General features: G+C 36.7%; 1 protein-coding gene across 2 annotated transcripts in view; it reads right to left on the bottom strand.

Annotated features, from left to right (window-relative positions):
* UNC13C (unc-13 homolog C) overlaps positions 1–21,658 on the bottom strand; it is a 666,761-nt gene that overhangs the window by 510,745 nt on the left and 134,358 nt on the right. For both annotated transcript variants that reach the window (XM_068963824.1, XM_068963823.1), the window contains exons 2-3: positions 6,639–6,661; positions 5,998–6,062 (exon numbers count right to left, since the gene is read on the bottom strand). In XM_068963824.1, the coding sequence (XP_068819925.1) occupies positions 5,998–6,062; positions 6,639–6,661 (88 nt within the window). The remainder of the gene's footprint in view (positions 1–5,997; positions 6,063–6,638; positions 6,662–21,658) is intronic.

Here is a 21,658-nt window from a genome sequence, read left to right as displayed (position 1 = left end):
TGATTTTTTTTTTTCCTGTTAAGAGCTCAGTAACATCAAGTTTGAGAGATGTTTAAGTTTCTTTTAAAACTCAGTACTTCTCATATGTGTCTCCTCCTCAATCCACAGTTATTTCAAGAATTCTTTTCCTTAAAATATGGTAGACCCGAGTCTCTTAAAAAATAATTCTAACCAATGATCTAAGAGACTGTCATTCTAAACCAAAATGAACTTATGAATGAGGCCCTAAATGGGCAAGACACTATCATAAACTTTATAAAAGGAAACCCAAATAACAAACGACCAACTCTGTGCCTTCAGAGAGCTTAAAATCAAATCGTCAAGGATATGAATCTTGTGAAGGTTATGTAACTTAAGAAATTAATATATGTCATAGGAATGACATGTAAGAACATAGAAAAGGGAGTAATACTACTTTGTTGTAAAAAGAGAGAAACAGAAATCAGGAAGGACACTCAAAGCCATGTACAAACAGCCAACTTTATATTGCAGAAATGAGGACCCATTAGACATATTTCAGTAGAAAAGGACTGTGCTTTAAGGAGATGGGCTTCCCTTGTGGCTCAGCTGGTAAAGAATCCACTTGCAATGTGGGAGACCTGGGTTTGATCCCTGAGTTGGGAAGATCCCATGGACAAGGGGAAGGCTACCCACTTCAGTATTCTGGCCTGGAGAATTCGATGGACTAACAGTCCACAGGGTCGCAAAGAGTCGGACATGACTGAGCTACTTTCACTTTAAGATTAGTCTTTAACCACATACAGACTGGAATTAATGTGGAAAAATAAATTGATGCAGGAAGATGAGTTAGAAGATAACCTTGTAATTGCCTAGATAAAATGTATTGAAAACCAAAATGAGGCTGATGGCAATCCAAGTTGAAACACGTATAGGCATGGTGATTGAATTGCTGCTGTACAACTATGAATTATGGAAGTAGATATGTTTGCATCTGATAACCCATATAACAATTAACAGTCCCTAATCTTAACTCAGTTCTCCCTAAATCTATAGTGCTCGCCTCTACCAAATCCCCTGGGAGGAAAATGAGTTCTTGCATGAAAACAAATAATTGGAAAGTGAAAAAAAAAAAGGCTTCTATTTTGCCCCAAAGAATAATTTGCTATTGTGAGTGAAGCAAAGTTATGTGAAGGCTGTCATTTTCTTGGTACTTGACAAACCTGGTTGAGAGCGTGCAAAGATGTTTATGCATGATGAACCACTGACCCAGCAAAGGGTTTATAGCAGTAGAAAGAACTGTTGTCTAGGCTTAGGAGAATTTCTGGCCTTTTCCTTTAGCAGAAAGGAAATTACCTAAGGGGGCACAGAAGAATTTAATTTATGGGCTAGATAGGAAAAAAAAAAATTATCAGTTACCAGGGTAAAGACTGCTGCTATGAGACAAGATGGGTTAAGAGCTCCTTAAGAGTAAGAACAATCTTAGCTTCTGTGTTAAGTGACTGATTTCACACCAGACAAAACATGGAGGTCAAGACTAGCAGTGGGGAAGAAGGCATGAGGACAGAACATAGGATCCTAAACTTTATAGAGAATATAAAAGCAATGTGAGAACTATGACAAACATGAAACAGTATATTAAACCTGTTATATCCATATATTTTACAACCTATTTGTGTCTGCTGTAACAGCTACAACAAAAATCATGACTTTAATCAAAGTAAACTTAAATACAAAAGAACTGTTCAGAATTCTGACTAATGATTGACCTGTTCACATTCACTAAGTTCATGACAATAACTGAACCTTGGAAATCTCTGCACTTATTTCATATATATATATAGCAATTTTATCTGTTTGAAAAGGAGGTCAACACAGAAGCTAATCTTTTTCTATTTGACATATAGAGATGATACTGCTCTTCAATAATATGTCTCCATTTTCTCTTTTTCTTACTTCTTGCAACATCACCTCTTTTCTAACAGGTTCAATAATCCTAGTAGTGGTTGGAAAGCAATCACCAGTTTCCTGGGGTTAAGGAGAGTGGCTATAGCATAGCTCAGAAGCACAGACAGAATATAAATCTTTCTTACCATAGATTCAGAGAACTTATTTCCATGAGAACTATCATGATAACTTTGGTGACTGAAAAAGGAAGGGAACAAAATTTATGAGTCTCTCTTCTCTCAAACTATATGTTTTCCCACTACTCTCATCACCGTTTTATAGACTTTCCTGAATTTTGGTGGAGACACGACTGGTACCTCTAGACTAGGAAGAAAAAATTATAGAGAGAGGCCTTGAAATGCTCCCCAGTATGCAATGAATAAAACTACTACATGCATATGCTTAACTGATTCACTTTGCTGTGCACCTGAAACACACACATTGTAAATCGACTAAACTTCAAAAAAACTAAAAATAAAACTGGCTACAAACATCGAGGGAAAAGCGAACTTAAGTAATGCAGTTAAAGCCCCAAGGGAGTGGCAGTCGAACTCGGAAAGTGATTCATGAAGGTACTTATGTACCTTCACTGTCACTGACTAAAGAAGTGGCATCAAACTGACATTCAAATAATGTCAAATTATCAGATGCCAGGCAGCCACGGGCATGTATCACTCAGATATTCCTCAGAGAAATCTTTTAGGAGTAGCTGGATGACAGCCTTCAGTTAGCACACCTCCAGAACCAACTGCAGCATTTATTCACCCAGGCCACTCTCTCCCCAAGCTGCTGCCACCCAAGGAATGGGCATAACAGACCAGCCACGGATGCTCAAGGTGGGACTTCTATCACAGCCAGCCTGTTCTTTGGGACTCCCCACTGACTGACACTTCACTGTAGTCTCATGTGGTTTTACTGCAGTCAGTTTAAGGCTTCTCATGCCTAGTTTTCCTTCCTTCTTCTCTTTCCCCAGGGTACCAGACCTGCATCATGGTTCAAGGCACTTCCTGCCTACCCCTGTTGTTTCTCCACTTTACCTGAGATGGTTTTTTCCCAATAGGTCTTGTATTTTTGCATCTTGTTAAGACCCTTAGCTTACATTATGACAAAAGCTACCCGACTCACAAAAGTACTATAATGTAAAATGTTAAATGTATGATTTCACTGAAACAAGCATCTTTACATCCTTCTCTCTTTTTCTGTCCATCTTTTCTCTCTCCCAATTTTTCTCCCAGAACCTGTCTGAAATATACTGTGACAGATAGGAAAAATAAAACTTTGGCATGTTTTTTCCAGCAACACTTATAGGAACTGTACAGAGAGATGAGTATAAATTAGCAGTATTGTTAACTACGTTACCTGGTTTCACTGTATATAGACTGTGCTTTTTATTGACACTTGAGATGTGAGAGGGAAGGAAGGCTATGGTCTGGCTCTAAACTGACTAGGAATGCTGAAGGCAGAGGGGTGAAGGATGTAGCACCCTTGTCATGAAACAGCAAGGACTCCTTGTTTTCAAAGTCTGCTCCAGTCTCAGTTTTCCAGGACAATAGAAATTTTAATATTGAGAATTATAGCTACAATTTGCTTTATTAAAATATATATTTAAATACTTATAGGGAAAGTAAATTGGAGAAGGAAATGGCAGCCCACTCCAGTGTTCTTGCCTGGAGAATCCCAGGGACGGGGGAGCCTGGTGGGCTGCCGTCTATGGGGTCACACAGAGTCAGACACGACTGAAGTGACTTAGCAGCAGCAGGGAAAGTAAAATAAGAAACAAATATTTCTGGAAGACAATTTGACTGAAAATTTGCATTTAAACATATTCTTCAAGTTCTTCAGGAGGAATCTACTTTCAGGTAACAGAAAATTCTCTTTCTGATGATTAAAAATTATCACCCCTTTCCCATACCACCATAATTCCAAAATCCCTTGCTAAGTGCATGAAGGAGAAAGTTTCTGGAAAAATAATGTGGAAAGGATCAAAATGCAAACATGACCTATTGTAACTAGACATTCACACAGCATAAACTTAACAAAACATTTAGGTAGATTAACTCTTTTGCACTGACAATGATAAAAGTGGATATTCAGACATGAGATAGGAAAGCAAGTTGTTATTAAGTGATGAATGCCACAGGAAGGTAGGAACTGCAAGAACTGTAATATCATAAACTCAGATAAGCCTCTAAGACCACAACATCCATTTTTTTCCCAAAATTAAATTGAAATTCAACTTATTTTCTAATATAAATACTTCTACTTGATGTGTCATACCGTCACTTTTCAGTAATTAAAGAAAGTGTATATGATTTAGTGAGGAGACGATAATCCATTTACTACCTGAATTTTCTATAACTAATCCATAGTGGGCTTTTGCCACAGTTGGTTTTCATAATATATTTAAACTACTGTGATATTCCAATATAAATGCAATTCCTCATGTATTTAAAGGGCATCAAAAAGTCTGTATACATAACAAATATCTTAGTTACTTATTTGAAAAATCCAAATAAAAATGATTTTACTATGTAGGAGCTTTAAAATTGAAACAAAAATTGTCATATGGGTTACAGTAAATAGCATGTGAATGTTATTTAATAAGATTCATTTTAAACGAATGAAAATACTATAAAACATAACCGAGACTATTTCTTTGCCCCAACCTAAAACATATATCTAAATTTTGCTTCTATTTCTATTATACACAGATGTGTTCAAATTGCAATAAATTAAAAAACAATTTATCTATACTCTGCATAAGCTTTGGTCCACACACTACACTTTGAAAACTGATTATATGTCTGTTCTAGTATCATTTACAATAATGATGCTTAGAAATATCCTGGAAAAATTAATTAATAGAAGAATGAACAAATATTACACAAACGTTTTGAAATATTTCCATTACATATAAATAATGAAGTGGAAAGTTTTCCAAAGTACTAATGTGTTGTCAAGTAGTTAAAAAGAAAAGGTAAGGAAAAAGAAACCCACAAGTTGAAGATGAAGGATAGTATTACTGATTAAGATCACAGACTCTGGAACTAACTGGGTTTGAACACTCACTTGGCTACTTTACTAGCTGTAAGGAGAGAAAGGTTTTTTTTTTTTTTTTAACTGATATATATATATATATCAGTTTCCTCATGTATAAAATGGTGGTCAAAATAGTACTTACCTCATAGAGCCATTGTAAGGAACAAATGAGTCATTATTTATGAAATAACTACAATGATACCCACTATTAAATCAACACTAAATTACTGCTTATTTATAGAATGGCCATATGTTGGCATTTATGTTCAATGCACAGGGATATACAAAACTATTTATTCTATAGAAACATATACAACATATATATATAGATATAGATATGCATGTATATGCAAGCACACAGAAAAAGGCCTAACAACACATGAGCCAAATTGTATCTTTAGGGGCATTAAAGCAGATCTTTGTTGTTTAAGTGTTTTATATAGAAAATATAATTAATATAACTAAATAGAAAATATAATTAACACATTATTTTGTGGTCACATTTTGAATACTTTTATACGCCCATAAAATGCAATTGCAGAAAATGATTAGATTGATTGACTTATTGAAATAGAAAGATATTGTCATGCAAACATCAGTAAGTGCAAACAAGCAGATCAAAACACTGTTTAACTGTACTAATAATTTTTTTTCCAACTTTCCACTATAATTCACTAATTTTTATTTTTATTTATTTTTTTACCTTTCTTTTATTTATTTTTTTTTAATTTTAATTTTAAAATCTTTAATTCTTACATGTGTTCTACTAATAATTAAAAGTATATGGTTATGTATTGTCTATGGAATGATCAATTCTGGCTAGGTGATTTCAATTTTCTTCTTTATATACAGATATATTTATTCATAATTAAACTTAAATATACACAAATCTATATACTTTTTAAAAAGCACTATAAAACTTTTTTACTGCAAGAAGAAAGCAACAGCAAGGCAAGCTAATTATATCATCATGAAAGATTCTTCACTCAAAATCCCTATGTTGAGAGCACATTGATGAATGGAATGAATTAGGAAGGTTATGAATGTACTCACCCACCAAATGCCTGTAGTGCAGAGAATTTGGAAGCATCCAAATCATTGCCACTTACTATCCGAGCCTTAAATGAAAATGGAGAGAAACAAAAGAAACAGACTTTTAGCATTCTATAGCTATGTACACATGAATTTGGAACACGCGTCAACTGCACTAGACACGTAACACCTAGTATGACAGATGCTAAGCAGGGTCAGCTCCAAGTCAAAGCTACTGTGGTTTTATGGGTGGAGGTTTTGAAATTAGCTGTCAGCATTCAAACAAAAGCACTGGCAGAGTCAAGGAAAATATCATATTCCAATACCATTTCCCCTTAAAACTTGGTATGTGCAGTGAAGATCATGAATCAGTCAGAGAGATCATGATTTGCCAGACTTAACAACAGATGCTGCATTTGACCGTAGCAGACCCCTAGGTTGGCAAGTGTAAGCTATAGTAAGCAAAGCTGGCAAGGTGTAATCTCTTCATAAAAGCAACAGATTGGGGCACACTTAAAGGACAACCAATGAATGGAAAGCTGGGATAACATGCACAGTTCACAACTAAAACAGAAGAACCAAAACAGGTCTAATATGTCACAAACAAACATGTACAAAAAGACAAGATCCCTCAGGAGGGAAGAAAAAGTATGATTTAAAACCTTTTCATCCACAGAACTGCTATCTGAAAGAGAATCAGGAAAAGAAGGAATAAATGTTAGATGGCTTTTCAAGAAATCATTTAAACATATACATGAACAAAGTGTTAATGTTATATAGTTTAAAATTATAAATGAACCCCAAGGGAAGAAGGATAGCTGGTCCCTGCAATTTAAAGAGTTGGAAAATGTGCCAGAATGCTTGAAAAGTATAAAAGGGTGATTACAGAGCTTAACGAAAGACAATATGTCATAAAAAGAAAAGAACAGTTGAAGTATCAGAATGCCTAGGCTCCAGCTGGGACTCCGCCACTTGCTAAGCACACTGGGCAAACTACAAATGGTCTGGAGTCGAGACCTAACTCTGAAATAAAGTCACTAATACTTTGCTTTTTTGCCTCCAAACTTTGTGAAGAGGCTCAATTAAGATCAATATATGTGAAAGGAAACCCCAAGTGACTATATAAATTAAAGAATTTTTATTATGGGATTATTTATTGCTTCTCATATCATAGAACTTTAGAACTAAAAGATTAAGTATATTTCACCTTGCAACTAAGAAATCTGATGCCTGAAGGTGTTAAATTACTTAAGATCCCCAAACCACCAAGTGACAGAGTGGTATAAATCCAGGGCTTCTGATTCCCCATCTGCTGCCCTTTGGCTTCAACGTTTCAAGTAAGTTGAACAAAACAGTGAGGGATGGTTGGTTGGTCCATGGTTCTCCAGTATAACAGGATAAAATCACAAAGTCAGTATTTCTCAGTTTCAACTGCTCATGGGCCCAAGTAGATAACAATGGACTTGTGATTTTTCAAATTTTTTGTTTCTTTTTGAAACTCAAGTCTAAATTTTCAAGGGTCATAGCATGGACCATAGCATGGTCCATTTCTAACTTACACAGTGTTACTGTTTTTTTAGCATAAAGCCAAAGGGATTTCCATATGAATACAAGTTTTCAGAAAGCTAGAACTGGAGTGACCTTACAATTCTTGTATCTCAGACCCCTTATTTTCACAGATGAGTCCCAGAGAGAGAAAGATTTGCTTGAGGACATGTAATTCAATGATGATTTTTATTGATAATAATCTGAAATTATTTGTTTTCTTGACCCATTAAATATGAACCAGTTAACATAACTAAATAGTTTTGTATAACATTTTGAAGATTTTACACTATCCTATGGTTATATCTTTGAATACAAAGCACAGTAGGCACAATATAAAGTAATAAAGCAATATGGCCATAAATATTTTAAATACCTCACAAAATATAGAAAATAAAATTCAGTACTGTATCAGAAGAATAATATATTATAGCCATGATGATTTTTTAAAGCATGATTTAAAAAACATTGACTACTATAAAATAACATCAACTGATCATAAAATATACATCTGCATTTAAGTAGGAGCATACCAGCTATTTGATAAAATTTCAAAACCTTCCAAATAGTTTTTAACCTACTTAGCCTGGAATGAGTTATTTTCATATGCTGAAAAATGTCTTTCAGAATCAACTTAAGTGTAAAATATTAGGGCATCCCTGTTATTAAAAGGCAAAAATGTCCACTACAATATTTTAATTCATTTCCATAAATCCTAACCAATAGAGTAAAACAGAAATAAAGAACATAAACGCTGAAAGATAAAATACAAAGTTTTTATTTTTCAGAATTATAGTATTATACCCTGAAAACAAGTCAAACCACGTGGAAAACTATTATGATTAATCAAATAGAGAGCAAATGAATAAATAACCAACACATCAAATAACAACATTAAGGTATTTCCTACTAACTAGCAATAGCTAGTTTGGGAAACAATGACATTAAGCCTGATTTCAAATATCCAGTATTTTGAAATAGTCCCCCATTCTCACTGGCTTCTATATTGATCATCTGACTGAATAAGGGTAATCTTACCAAAGTTATTATTTTTCAGCTGCTAACTGTAGTAATTCATTAACTTTTCATTCAGTGTTTCATTCAGTGTTCATTCATATTTTCACTGAATACATATTTTTATTAATTATCAATTAACCAATTTTGTTCACTTTGACTCCTTTCTTATCCCTTTAAAACCTTTCTAAAATACAAATATGATTCTCTCCATTCTCTTTTAAAAACCCACCAATTTCACCCATTGCCCACTTGAGAAAATGAGATCTTTGTCTACTGCAAATTCATGGCTCACCAGTCCTGATTCACACCCTATACTTTGGCCACAAGTAAATTTTTGCCATTTAGTTTTCATCCCATGCTCTTTTAAATGTGAGTCTTTGCATTTTCAGTTTCTTTCCCCTAAAACAAGTTATCACTTTCTTTATCCAGCTAACTGCCTCTCAGTCTCCAAAACTCAGTTGAAACATAACCCCTTTCCTGGAAACTTAACACTTTTCAGGGATTCATTTATACATAAGTACTGATGTGGAGTCATACAGTCGTGTCTGACTCTTTGAGACCCCATGGACTGTAGGCTACAAGGCTCCTCTGTCCATTGAATTTTGCAGGCAAGAGTACTGGATTGGTTGCCATTGCCTTCTCCAGGGGATCTTCCTGACCCAGGGATTGAACCCGGGTCTCCCGCATTGCAAGCAGACGCTTTACTGTCTGAGCCACCAGGGAAGATATACATAAGTACTACACAGTGCATATTCCCCTTGGCTAATCCTCAACTTTTTTCAGTTTCTTTACATGAAATCCTAGACAATACCTCAGTGATAGTTTAACTTTTTAAACTCCCATTACACTCCTGAAACACAAGAGATGTCTAATAAACATTTGCACAACCTTACATAAGCTATACCACTTTACTGAAATATTTAAAAATCTGTTTTAAAACTATTATTTCATTTTTTGGTATAAGGAGGATGAATTATTTTCTAACAGATTTACAGATTTAATAGTTAAATCCTAATCGCAAGTTGTTGTAACTTGAAATTACCCTATTTTAAGTGTAACTAGGTTAACAAACAAGTAAAAACATGAAAGTTTTTTGTTTGTTTGTTTGACATATAAGTTTTTTTAAAGGCTATTAATGAGGATGGATTACACACATATTAAAGTCTATAACAGCTAAAATATTATCCTGGCAAAAATAGAATAAAAGATTAGTAAAACATAAAGTATAGCTAAGTAATATACCCTTATATGTAAGAATTTAGTGAATAAGAGAGGGCATATTGCTATCAAGGAAATAAAAAACACCAGTTACTAAAATGGAGGTGTAAACATGATGGCAGAGTAGAAAGACTTGAGTTCTCCCCCTCTCACCAGAATACCAAAACTACAAAGAACTGCTGAGAAGAAAACATATATATATATATATATCTCCCCTGTATCCAATAATAAAGAAAAAGCCACAATAAGGTGATAGAAGGGGTGCAATCACAACAAAGTCAAACCTCACACGTGCCGGGTGGGAGACCCACAAACTAGAAAATAGCTATATCACAGAGGTTCTCCCACAGGATTGAAATTTCCAACACCCACATCAGGCACCCTAGCCTGGAGGCCTTGATCAGAAAGAAGAATCGTCAGAATATCTGGCTTTGGAGAACAGTAAGATTTGATCAAAGGAATTCCACAGGTCTGAGAGAAACAGAAACTCTACTCTTGGAAGGCATGCACAAGATTTCATGTGCACCAGGCCCCGGGAGAAAAGGTAGTGAGTTCATAAAAGCCTGAGACAGATTTACCTGCTGGAATTGAAGGGTCTCCAGCAGAGGTTCGGGGGTGGGATGGGGTGAGGCTTTCTGCAGTGAGAAAGATACTGGTGGCAGTAGTTCTGAAGAGTACTCATTGACAAGAGCCCTCCAGAAGGTCACCATTTTCTCACCAAAACCTGGCCCATCCATTAGGCTGAAATGATTCAGACCAAACAGCCAATAGGGTGGGAAAACAGCCCCACTCCTCAGAAGGGAGGCTGACTAAAGTCTTCCTGAGCCCACAGCTGCTCAATAAACATAGCCCTTGACATGGCCCTGTCCACCAGAAGGCCCAGGCCAAGCTCTGATTACCAGTGGGCAGGACCCAGTTCCTCCCACCAGAAGCCAGCACAGGCCCCATGGACCAGCCTTATCCACCAAGAGGCAGGCAGGAGAAGCAAGAACAGCTATAACCTTACAGCCTGAGGAATGAGCACTACAATCACAGAAAGTTACACACAATGAGACAGCAGAAGAAATGCGTCCAAGATGAAGGAACAAGAGGAAACTCCAGAAAAGCAACCAAGTGAACTGAATGCAGGCTATCTACCTGGGGGGGAATCAGAGTAATGATAGGAAAGATGATCCCAAATATTGAGGAAAAAAGGCACATATTGAGAAGATACAAGAAATGTTTAACAAAGAGCTAGAAGATCTAAAGAACAAACAAATGGAGATGAATAATAACTGACATGAAAAACACTATAAGGAATCAATAGCAGAATACACAAAGCAGAAAAACGAGTGAGCTAGAGTAAATGGCGGAAACCACTGCTGCAGAACACAATCAATAAAAAAGAATTTACAGAAATAAGGACAGTCTCAGAGACCTCTGGGACAACATTAAGTGCACCACTATTCTCAGTATGGCAGGGTCAAAATGAGAAAAGAGACAGAAAGGACCTGAGAAAACACTTGAAGAGATGACAGCTGAAAACTTTCCTAACATAGGAAAGGAAACATAAACCAAAGTCCAGGAAGCACAGAGTTTCAGGCAGGAAAAACCCAAAGAGAAACATGTTGAGAGACATGGTAATCAAGTCGACAAAAATTAAAACCAAAGAGAAAATAATAAAATTAACAAGGGAAAGCAACATAACATACAAGGGAATTTCCAAAATGATATAACCTGATTTTTTTCAGCAGAAACTCTACAGACCAGAAGGGATTGGCACAATATATTTAAAGTGATGAAAGGGAAGAACCTAAAAACAAAAATACTCTACCAAGGAAGGCTCTAATTTGGATTCACAGAGAAATCAAAAGCTTTACAGAAAAATAAAAGAAACGAAACTTCAGAACCACCAGGCCAGTTTTGCAACAAATGCTAACGGACATTCTCCAGTTAGAAAAGAAAGGCCACAACCAAAAACAAGAAAATAATGAATAGAAAATCTCACCAGTAAATGTAAACATAAAGGCAGAAAATCATCCAAACACAAATATGATAACATAATCAGTATTAATGAGAAGAGTACAAATGCAGAATATTGAAAATGCATTTGAAATTAAGAGAACAGCAACTTAAAAAGCAATTTTGTTTATATATAGATTGCTATATCAAAACCTCATGGTAACTTCAAACCAAAAAGCTACATTAGATATACAAAACAAAAATGAAAAAGAAATCCAAATACGATGCTAAAGTCAGTCATCAAATCACAAAAGAATAAAAGAGGAAGGGAAGAAAAAGGACCTACAAAATAAATCCAGAAGAATGAACAAAACGGCAATAATAACACAAGTATCTATAATTACCTTAAATGTAAATGCTCCAACCAAAAGACAGATCGGCTGAGTGGATACAAAAACGAGACCTGCACCTATGCTGTCTACAAGAAACCCACTTCAATTCTAGGGACAGATACTGACTGAAAGTGGGGTATGTAAAAATATATTCCATGCAAATGGAAATCAAAAGAAACCTGGAGTGGCAATATTCGTATGAAACAAAATAGACTTTACAGACTGTTTACAAGAAACAAAGAAGGATATCACATGATGATCAAATGATCAATCTAAGATATAACAATTGCAAATATACATACACCCAATATAGGAGCACCCCAAAATATAAGGCAAAAACTAATAGCCATAAAAGAAGAAGTCTACTGACTTCTTACTTCTACACAGTAATAGTGGGAATTTTATAAATAACAACCCACTTTCATCAATGAACAGATCATCCAGAAAGAAAATCAATAAGGAAACCCAGGCCTTAAATGACAGATGAGACAACATCGACAACTGATATTTATAAAGAATTCCATACAAGAGCAACAGAATATACTAAGTGTACTAGAATGTTCTTCAGAATTAATCACATGCTGGGCCACAAAGTAAGCCTCATTCAATTTAAGAAAATTTAAATCATATCAAGCATCTTTTCTGACCACAATGTTAAGAGATTTGAAATCAACTCTATGAAAAATCTATAAAAAAAAAAAAACACCCGGAGGCTACACAATATGCTACTAAACAATCAATGGATCACTGAAGAAATTAAAATATAAAATACCTTGAGATATATAAAAATGAAACCACGACAATCCGAAACCTAAGGAATCCAGCAAAAACAGTTTGAAAGGGGAAGTTTACAGCAATACATTCTTACCCCAGGAAATAAGAAAAATTACAAATAAACAATTTACACCTAAAGCAACTAGAGAAGGAATAACAAACCAAAGCCAAAGATAGTAGAACAAAAGAAATCATAAAGATCAGAGCAGAAAAAATTGAAACAGTGATGATGAAAACAATAAGAAAGGTAAATTAAAACTTGGTTCTTAGAAAAGATAAACAAAATTGATAAACTTTTAGCTAGCCTAATCAAGAAAAAAAGGAGAGAGCTCAAATTAATAAAATTAGAAATTAGAAAGGAAAAGTTACAACTGACACCACAGAAATACAAAGGATTAAAAGAGAATACTACAAGCAACTATATGCTAATGAAAGGGATGACCTAGAAGAAATGAACAAATTCTTAGAAAGATACAATGTTCCAAGACTGAACCAGGAAGAAATAGAAAATATTAATAGACAATCCAAGGATAGAAATTGAAACTGTGATTTAAAAATTCACACTAAAGTTCAAAACCAGATGGACTCAAAGAAAAATTCTATAAAATGTTTCCAGAAGAGTTAACACCTATCCTTTTCAAAATATTACAAAAAAGATCACTCCCAAACTCATTCTATGAGGCCATCATTACCTTGATACCAAAGACAAAGACACTACAAAAAAGAAAACTACAGGTCAATATCACTGATGAATATAGATTCAAAAATTCTCAACAAAATACTAGCAAACCAAAGGCAACAATACATTAGAAGGATCATACACCACAAAGAAGTGGGATTTATCCCAGGGATGCAAGGATTTTTTAGTATCTGCAAATCAGTAAGTGTGATACACCACATTAACAAATTAAAGACTAAAAACCATATAACCATCTCAATAGATGAAGAAAAAAAAAAAAAACCTGACAAAATTCAGCACCCATTTATGCTGAAAACTCTCCAGAAAGTAAGCATAGAGGGACTATACCTCAATATAACAAAGACCATGTATAACAAACTTACACCCAATGTCAAAGTCAAAGGTGAAAAGGTGAAAACATTTCCTCTAAGATCAGGGACAAGACAAGGATGTCCACTCTTGCTACTTTTTTCCAACATAGTTTTGGAAGTCCTAGCCATGGCAATGAGAGAAGGAAAAGAAAGAAAGGAATACAAATTGGAAAAGTAGTAAAACTGTCACTGTTTGCAGATGACATGACATTATACTTAGAAAATCCTAAGGATGCTACCAGAAAAGTACTAGAGCTCATCAATGAATTAAGTGAACTTGCAGGATACAAAACAAAGAAATCTGTTGCATTTCTAACATGAATAACGAAAGGTCAAAAACAGAAATTAAAGAAATAATTCCATTCACAAATGCATCAAAAAGAATAAAATACCTAAGGATAAACCTACCTAAGGAGGCAAAAGACCTATACTTCAAAAGCTACAAAACAATGATGAAATAAATAAGAAATGACACAAACAGATGAAAAGATATACCATGTTGTTGGATTTGACGAATCAATATTGTCAAAATGACCATAGTACCCAAGGTAATCTAAAGATTCAGTGCAATCCCTATCAAATTACCAATGGCATTTTTCACAAAATTAGGACAAAAAAGTTTTAAATTTATAGCGTTAGTCATTCAGTTGTGTCTGACTCTTTGTGACCCCATGGACTGCAGCCCATCAGGTTCCTCCGTTGGTGAGATTCTCCAGGCAAGATTATTGGAGTGGGCTGCCATTTCCTTCTTCAGGGGAGTTTCCTGACTCAGGCACTGAACCTGGGTCTCCTGTATTGCAGGTAGATTCTTTACCTTCTGAGCTACCAGAGAAGCCCAAAATTTATATGAACACATGAAAAACTCCAAATATCCAAAGCAATCTTGTGAAAGAAAAATGGAGCTGGAGATATCAGGTGCCCTGACTTCAGACTACACTATAAGCTGTAGTCATCTAAACACTGGTAATGACATAAAAACAGAAATACAGATCAGTGGAACAGGACAGAAAGCCCAAAGATAAACCCATGTACTTACAGTCACCTAAACTATGAACAAAAGAGGCAAGAATATACAATGGAGAGAGAATAGTCTTTCAATAAATGGTTCTGGGAAAGCTGGAGAGCTACATATAGAAGAATGAAATTACAACATTCTCTATTCTCACACACAAAAATAAACTCAAAATGGGTTTAAGTCCTAAGTATAAGACTGGAGAATATAGAACACTCGGAGAAAAAGAGGCAGAACACTCTTAGACATAAATCATGGCAAAACGTTTTTTGACCCACCTCCTAGACGAATGGAAATAAAAACAAAATAAACAAATGGGACCTAATTAAAGATAAAAGCTTTTGCACAGCAAAGAAAACTATAAACCAAAGGAAAAGAAAACCCACAGAATGGGAGAAAATACTTGCAAATGATGTGACCAACAAGGGAATAATTTTCAAAAGTTATAAACAGCTCATGTGACTCAATATCAAAAAGAAAACAAAACAACAAAAACAATCCAACCAAAAATGGGCAGAGGATTTGGACTTAGAGATTGTCATACCCAGTGAAGTAGGTCAAACAGAGGAGGAGAAACATGTTCTGACATCTCCTATATGTGGAATTTAGAAAGAAATGATACAAATGAAGTTACTTTAACAGAAAGAAGAGAACAAGATGGCAGAGGAGTAGGTGGACATGGAGTACATCTCTTTACATGGATACAATGGGAATACACCTTCACACACAGAAGTATATGCAGAATACCAGCTGAGAGTGGACAGGAGTACCTGACCAGTGGAAAAGAATATATAGAACCATGCAAAACTCAGTAGGATGAGGAACTGGGTTGGGTCGGGGGGGACCAGGAGTGTTAGTAGGACAGGACCTTCCCCACCTGCGGGTGGGGAAACTGAAGCAGGGGTCCAATCCCCACATCAGGGAAACTATCTGAGGCAGAGGAGAAACATTGAAGGCTGAGGGTGAAACAGCTGATCTGTGGCAGCCTAAATGGAATGAGAATCAGACAGTCCTTGCCGTAGCCATACACAATCCAGACAGGAACACTGGACCCCTGGAAGGTGCAGCGGCTGGGAGCTGGAGTTTAGGGGTTGTGGAGCAATCCCAGGGCAAGGGCTGCTGCTGAATGCAGAGGAGCGGATTGAGGAAATGTGAGGGAGGAGATCCTGGTGGAAAATGCTGGTGGAGGAAAGCCAGGCAGCCTTGGAAGCAAAGCAATACTGCTAAGTCACGTATAGGGGGTGGAGCCATCACCGTAGCCTCTCTCTCCCCACATCCCAGCTGAACAATATAGAGGCTGGCGCATAAAATGCCTGACACACTGAACAACAGAGTAGGACCCCACCCAGGGTGCTCCTTCAAGTAACTGATGTGCTGAAATACAGAGTAGGACCCCAACCAGGGGGGCCCCTCTATGTGCCTGACATGCTGAACAACAGAGAAGGATCCCAGGCAAGGGAACCCTCTAAGTTCCCTTGAACTTTAGTTCAAGTGCCTGAATGGGAGGAACTATGGAGAAAGACTGGCAAAAGAAGCCTTGATTGCCAGCTACAAGAGGCTCAAAAAAAGACTCAGATAGGGCCACATCTTCTGTGGCAGAGGCAGTCCATGTCCCTGCACACTTGGCACCAATAGGGTCTCCACAAGCTAAGCAACTGTGCCACCTTCACTCTCAAATCTCACTGGGGCAGAGCTGCCACAGGTCAAAAAAGTCTTGCGTCTATGCGTGCAGGGTCGCTTTGGTCCTGTCCGACCCTTTGCAACCCTGTAGAGTGGCCTGCCAGGCTTCTCTGTCAGGGAGGGGGTTTCTCCAGGCAAGAATTCTGGAGCATATTGGCCAATACTGGTTGTCATACCCTTCTAGAGCACTATATTTCCTGCTGCCCTAGCCGCCAACGCCCCTGAGTACCTGGTGCTGTCAGAACCCCTGCGACCCAAGCAGCTGCACCACCTCCATAACTGGCCCTCACAGGAGCAAACCCAAGTCCTCCAGGGCAGCCTCAGGAGCAAACCAACATGTAGAGGTGGAAATAAAATCACAATTGAAACCCAGGGGCAGTGTGGCTAAGCAAGATGACCCAAAACCTTCCCAGCAGCTGTACAAGCTGCAGATTAAATACACACGATCAACTAGGCAGACTCTGTGTCTGTGGAATATATAAAAGTCCATTGAGAGCTCCCACAAAAGAAAATGCACTAGCTCTGAGAGCTGTGGACCTTGGAGGCAAGACATACAGGAGTGAGAGCAGATTAGAATCTGAGCTGCCCCAACAGCAGGTAAACTGCCTCCTCCTAGGGAGGTAAGGCGGACTGTGATTCTCAGTGAGGGAAAGGACTCTCATAGTAGTGACTCAAGAAAAACATTCATTATTTTTTGACTTGTTCTGTAGATTCTTTTGGATTTTTTCTTTTTCCTCCCCTTCCCCATCCCCTCTGTTGTAGTTGTCTATTTTATTAGCACTAAGAAATCCAATTAAGCTTTTGAGCTTTATTTTTTTCTCAGTCACATGTTATAAACCTCTGCCTCTATTTGAGCTTTTGCAGTTCTATGGAGTTTTCCTTTTTTTCTTTTCTTTTTTATAATTTTAATTTTTAATTTTTTAAACCTACTATATTTTTTCTACATTTATTCCTTTGTTTGCCTTTCCTACTGTTCTTTTCCAATTGCAGTTAACCTTTAAGGGATATAAATCTTATCTACCCCTATTTAACTTTGCATATCTATTCTTTCTTTCTTTCTTTCTTTTCTCTCAACATATCTGTTTTGTTTTCATTGCTTTATTCTCCACTTGGCATCTTGCTTTAGTTTACTTTCCAGTTTATGATTTAGTTAGTTTTGTTCTTAACTGGTAAATGTAATTTTTTATTTCCTTCATTTGCTGGGTTAATCTACTGTCAGAGAAGGCAATGGCACCCCACTCCAGTACTCCTGCCTGGAAAATCCCATGGAGGAGGAGCCTGATAGGCTGCAGTCCATGGGGTCGCCAAGAGTCGGACATGACTGAGCGACTTCACTTTCACTTTTCACTTTCACGCATTGGAGAAGGAAATGGCAACCCACTCCAGTGTACTTTATTCATGCTGGACTACTTTCACTTTGCTGATGAGTGTATATGTATATATTCCATTATTTTAATTACTATTTACCTGATTTTTAACTGCCATTTGTCAAGTTCATCTTTGGTTTCTTGTTTTTGGATATTCATTTTAATCTCACTTAATGCCATTGGAATCTTTGTTCCTGACCAGAGATCAAGCCCTGAGCCTTTGGAGTGGGAGCACTGACTCCAAGACCCTAGACTACTTAGAGAACTAACCCTAGGGAGTATCAAATAGTGAAAACTCACAGAAAGGAAACTACTGGAATACAAGACTGGGTATCACCCAACCACCAGTAGGACCCTGTGCAGGATGCCTCATCTAAACAACAAAAATACAAACCCAATCATTAGCAGACAGGATTATCACCTCACTCAGCCTTGCCCACCAGAGGAAAACAAATAAAAACTCAGCACAAATCTCACTCTATACAAAGCTTACAGAAACCACTAGACCAACCTTAGGAGGGCAGAAACCAAAATGAAGAAAGAATTCAACCTTCTTCAAGGAAAGAATTCAACTTTCCCTGAAGCCTAGGAAAAGGGGACCTCAAACATAATAAGTTAAAAAAAATGAAAAGGCAGAGAAATAATACACAAATGGAGGAACAAACTAGAAACACAAAAGTCCAAATAAACGAAGAGGAAACAGGCAAACTACCTGAAAAAGAATTCAGAATAATGATAGTAAAGATGATCAAAAACCTTGAAAACAAAATGGAGAAAAGGCGAGAATCAATTAACAAAGACCTAGAAGAATTAAAGAATAAGCATGCAGAGACAAACAATACAATTACTGAAATTAAAAATACTCTAGAAGGAATCAATAGCAGAATATCTGAAGCAGAAGAATGAAGGAATGAGCTGGAAGATAAAATGGTGGAAATAACTTCTGAAGAGTAGACTAAAGTAAAAAGAATGAAAAGAACTGAGGACAGTCTCAGAGACCTCTGGGACAAGATCAGATGCACCCACATTTGAATCATAGGGGTCCCAGAGGAAGAAGAGAAAAAGAAAGGGTATGAGAAAATTTTTGAAGGGATTATCATTGAAAATTTCCCCAACACTGAAAAGGAAATAGTCAACCAAGTCCAAGAGGCAAAAACAGTCCCATACACGATAATCCCAAGGAGAAAAACATCAAGATACATACTAACCAAACTCACAAAGACTAAACAGAAAGAATATTAAAAGCATCATAGAAGAAGCAACAAGTAACATACAAGGGAAACCTCCACACGCTTAACAGCTGATCTTTCAGCAGAAACTCTGCAGACCAGAAGGGAATGACAGGATATATTTAAAGTACTGAAAGGGAAAAATCTACAACCAAGATTACTGTGCCCAGGAAGGATCGCATTCAAAATTGATGGAGAAATAAATAAAAAGCTTTTCAGACAAGCAAAAGTTAAGAGAATTGAGTACCACCAAATGAGCTTTAAAGGGACTTGTGTAGTTAAGACATACAAGAGAAAAAAAAAATCTTCAAAATCAACCCCAAACAATTAAGAAAATGGCAATAAGAACATATGTGTATATATATACATATCTATATATATCTATATATATCTATATATATATATATATATCTCAACAATTACTCTAAATGTAAATAGATTAAAGGCTCCAAACAAAAGACACAGACTGGCTGAATGGATACCAAAATAAGACCCATATATATGCTGTATACAAGAAAGCCACTTCAGACCTAAGATACATATAAAGAGAAAGCGAGAGGATGGAAAAATATATTCCATGTAAATGGGAAGCAAAAGAAAGGTGGAGTAGCAATCCTTATATCAGACAAAATAGACCTAAAAATAAAGAAGATTACAAGAGATAAGGAAAGACACTACATAATGATCAAGGGATCAATCCAAGAGGAAGACATAACAATTATAAATATCTATGCACCCAACATAGGAGCACCTCAATACCTAGGACAAACACTAATAGACACAAAAGGAGAAATTGACAGTAACACAATAATAGTAGGAGACTTTAACACCCCACTCATACTACTGGACAGATCATCAAAACAAAAAATTAATAAGGAAATAGAAGTCTTAAATGATACATTAGATGAGATGGATCTCATGGATATCTTCAGGACATTCCATCCAATACAGAAGAATACACTTTCTCAAGTGCACATGGAATATTCTCCAGGATAGAACACATCTTGCGTCAAAAATATAATCTCAGTAAATTCAAGAAAACTGAAATCATAGCAAACATCTTCTCCAACCACAACACTATGAGACTAGATATCAATTAAAAGAAAATAAACTGTAAGAAACACAAACACATGGAGATGAAACAACATGTTTCTAAATAATCAACAGGTTACTGAAGAGATCAAAAGAGAATTCAAAAAATTTCAAGAAACAAATGACAGTGAAAACACGACAACTCAAAACTCATGGGATGTAGCAAAAGCAGTTATAAGAGGGAAGTTTATAGCAATATAATCCCACCTCAAGAAAAAAGAAAAACATCAAATAGACAACCTAACTTTACATCTAAAACAAGTGGGAAAAGAAGAACACAAAAAACAAAAACTAGTTCAGTTCAGTTGATCAGTTGTGTCCGAATATTTGCAACCCCATTAACTGCAGCACACAGGCCTCCCTGTCCACCAGCAACTCCCAGAGTTTACCCAAACTCATGTCCATTGAGTCAGTGATGCCATCCAAATATCTCATCCTCTCTCATCCCCTTCTCCTCCTGCCCTCAATTGTTCCCAAAATCAGGTTCTTTTCAAATGAGTCAGCTCTTTGCATCAGGTGGCCAAAGTATTGGAGTTTCAGCTTCAACATCAGTCCCTCCAATGAACACCCAGGACTGATCTCCTTTAGGATGGGCTGGTTGGATCTCCTTGCAGTTCAAGGGACTCTCAAGAGTCTTCTCCAACACCACAGTTCAAAAGCATCAATTATTTGGTGCTCAGCTTTCTTTATAGTCCAACTCTCACATTCATACATGACCACTGGAAAAACCATAGCCTTGACTAGATGGACCTTTGTTGACAAAGTAATGTCTCTGTATTTTAATATGCTATCTAGGTTGGTCATCACTTTTCTTCCAAGAAGTAAGCATCTTTTAATTTCATGGCTGCAATCACCATCTGCAGTGATTTTGGAGCCCAGAAAAATAAAGTAAGCCACTGTTTCCAGTGTTTGCCATCTCTTTCCCATGAAGTGATAGGACCACATGCCATGATCCTCGTTTTCTGAATGTTGAGCTTTAAGCCAACTGTTTCACTCTTCTCTTTCACTTTCATCAAGAGGCTCTTTAGTTCCTCTTCACTTTCTGCCATAAGGCTGGTGTCATCTGCATATCTGAGGTTATTGAGATTTCTCCCAGCAATCTTGATTCCAGCTTGTGCTTCTTCCACTCCAGCGTTTCTCATGATGTACTCTGCATAGAAGTTAAATAAGCAGGGTGAAGTATACAGCCTTGATGTACTCCTTTTCCTATTTGGAACCAGTCTGTTGTTCCATGTCCCGTTCTAACTGTTGCTTCCTGAACTGCATATAGGTTTCTCAAAAGGCAGGTCAGGTGCTCTGGTATTCCCATCTCTTTCAGAATTTTCCAGTTTGTGGTGATCCACACAGTCAAAGGCTTTGGCATAG

Source organism: Capricornis sumatraensis, chromosome 2, assembly GCF_032405125.1.
Source record: "Capricornis sumatraensis isolate serow.1 chromosome 2, serow.2, whole genome shotgun sequence".
Taxonomy (NCBI): Eukaryota; Metazoa; Chordata; class Mammalia; order Artiodactyla; family Bovidae; genus Capricornis; species Capricornis sumatraensis.
This window is presented reverse-complemented; position numbering and strand designations above follow the sequence as displayed.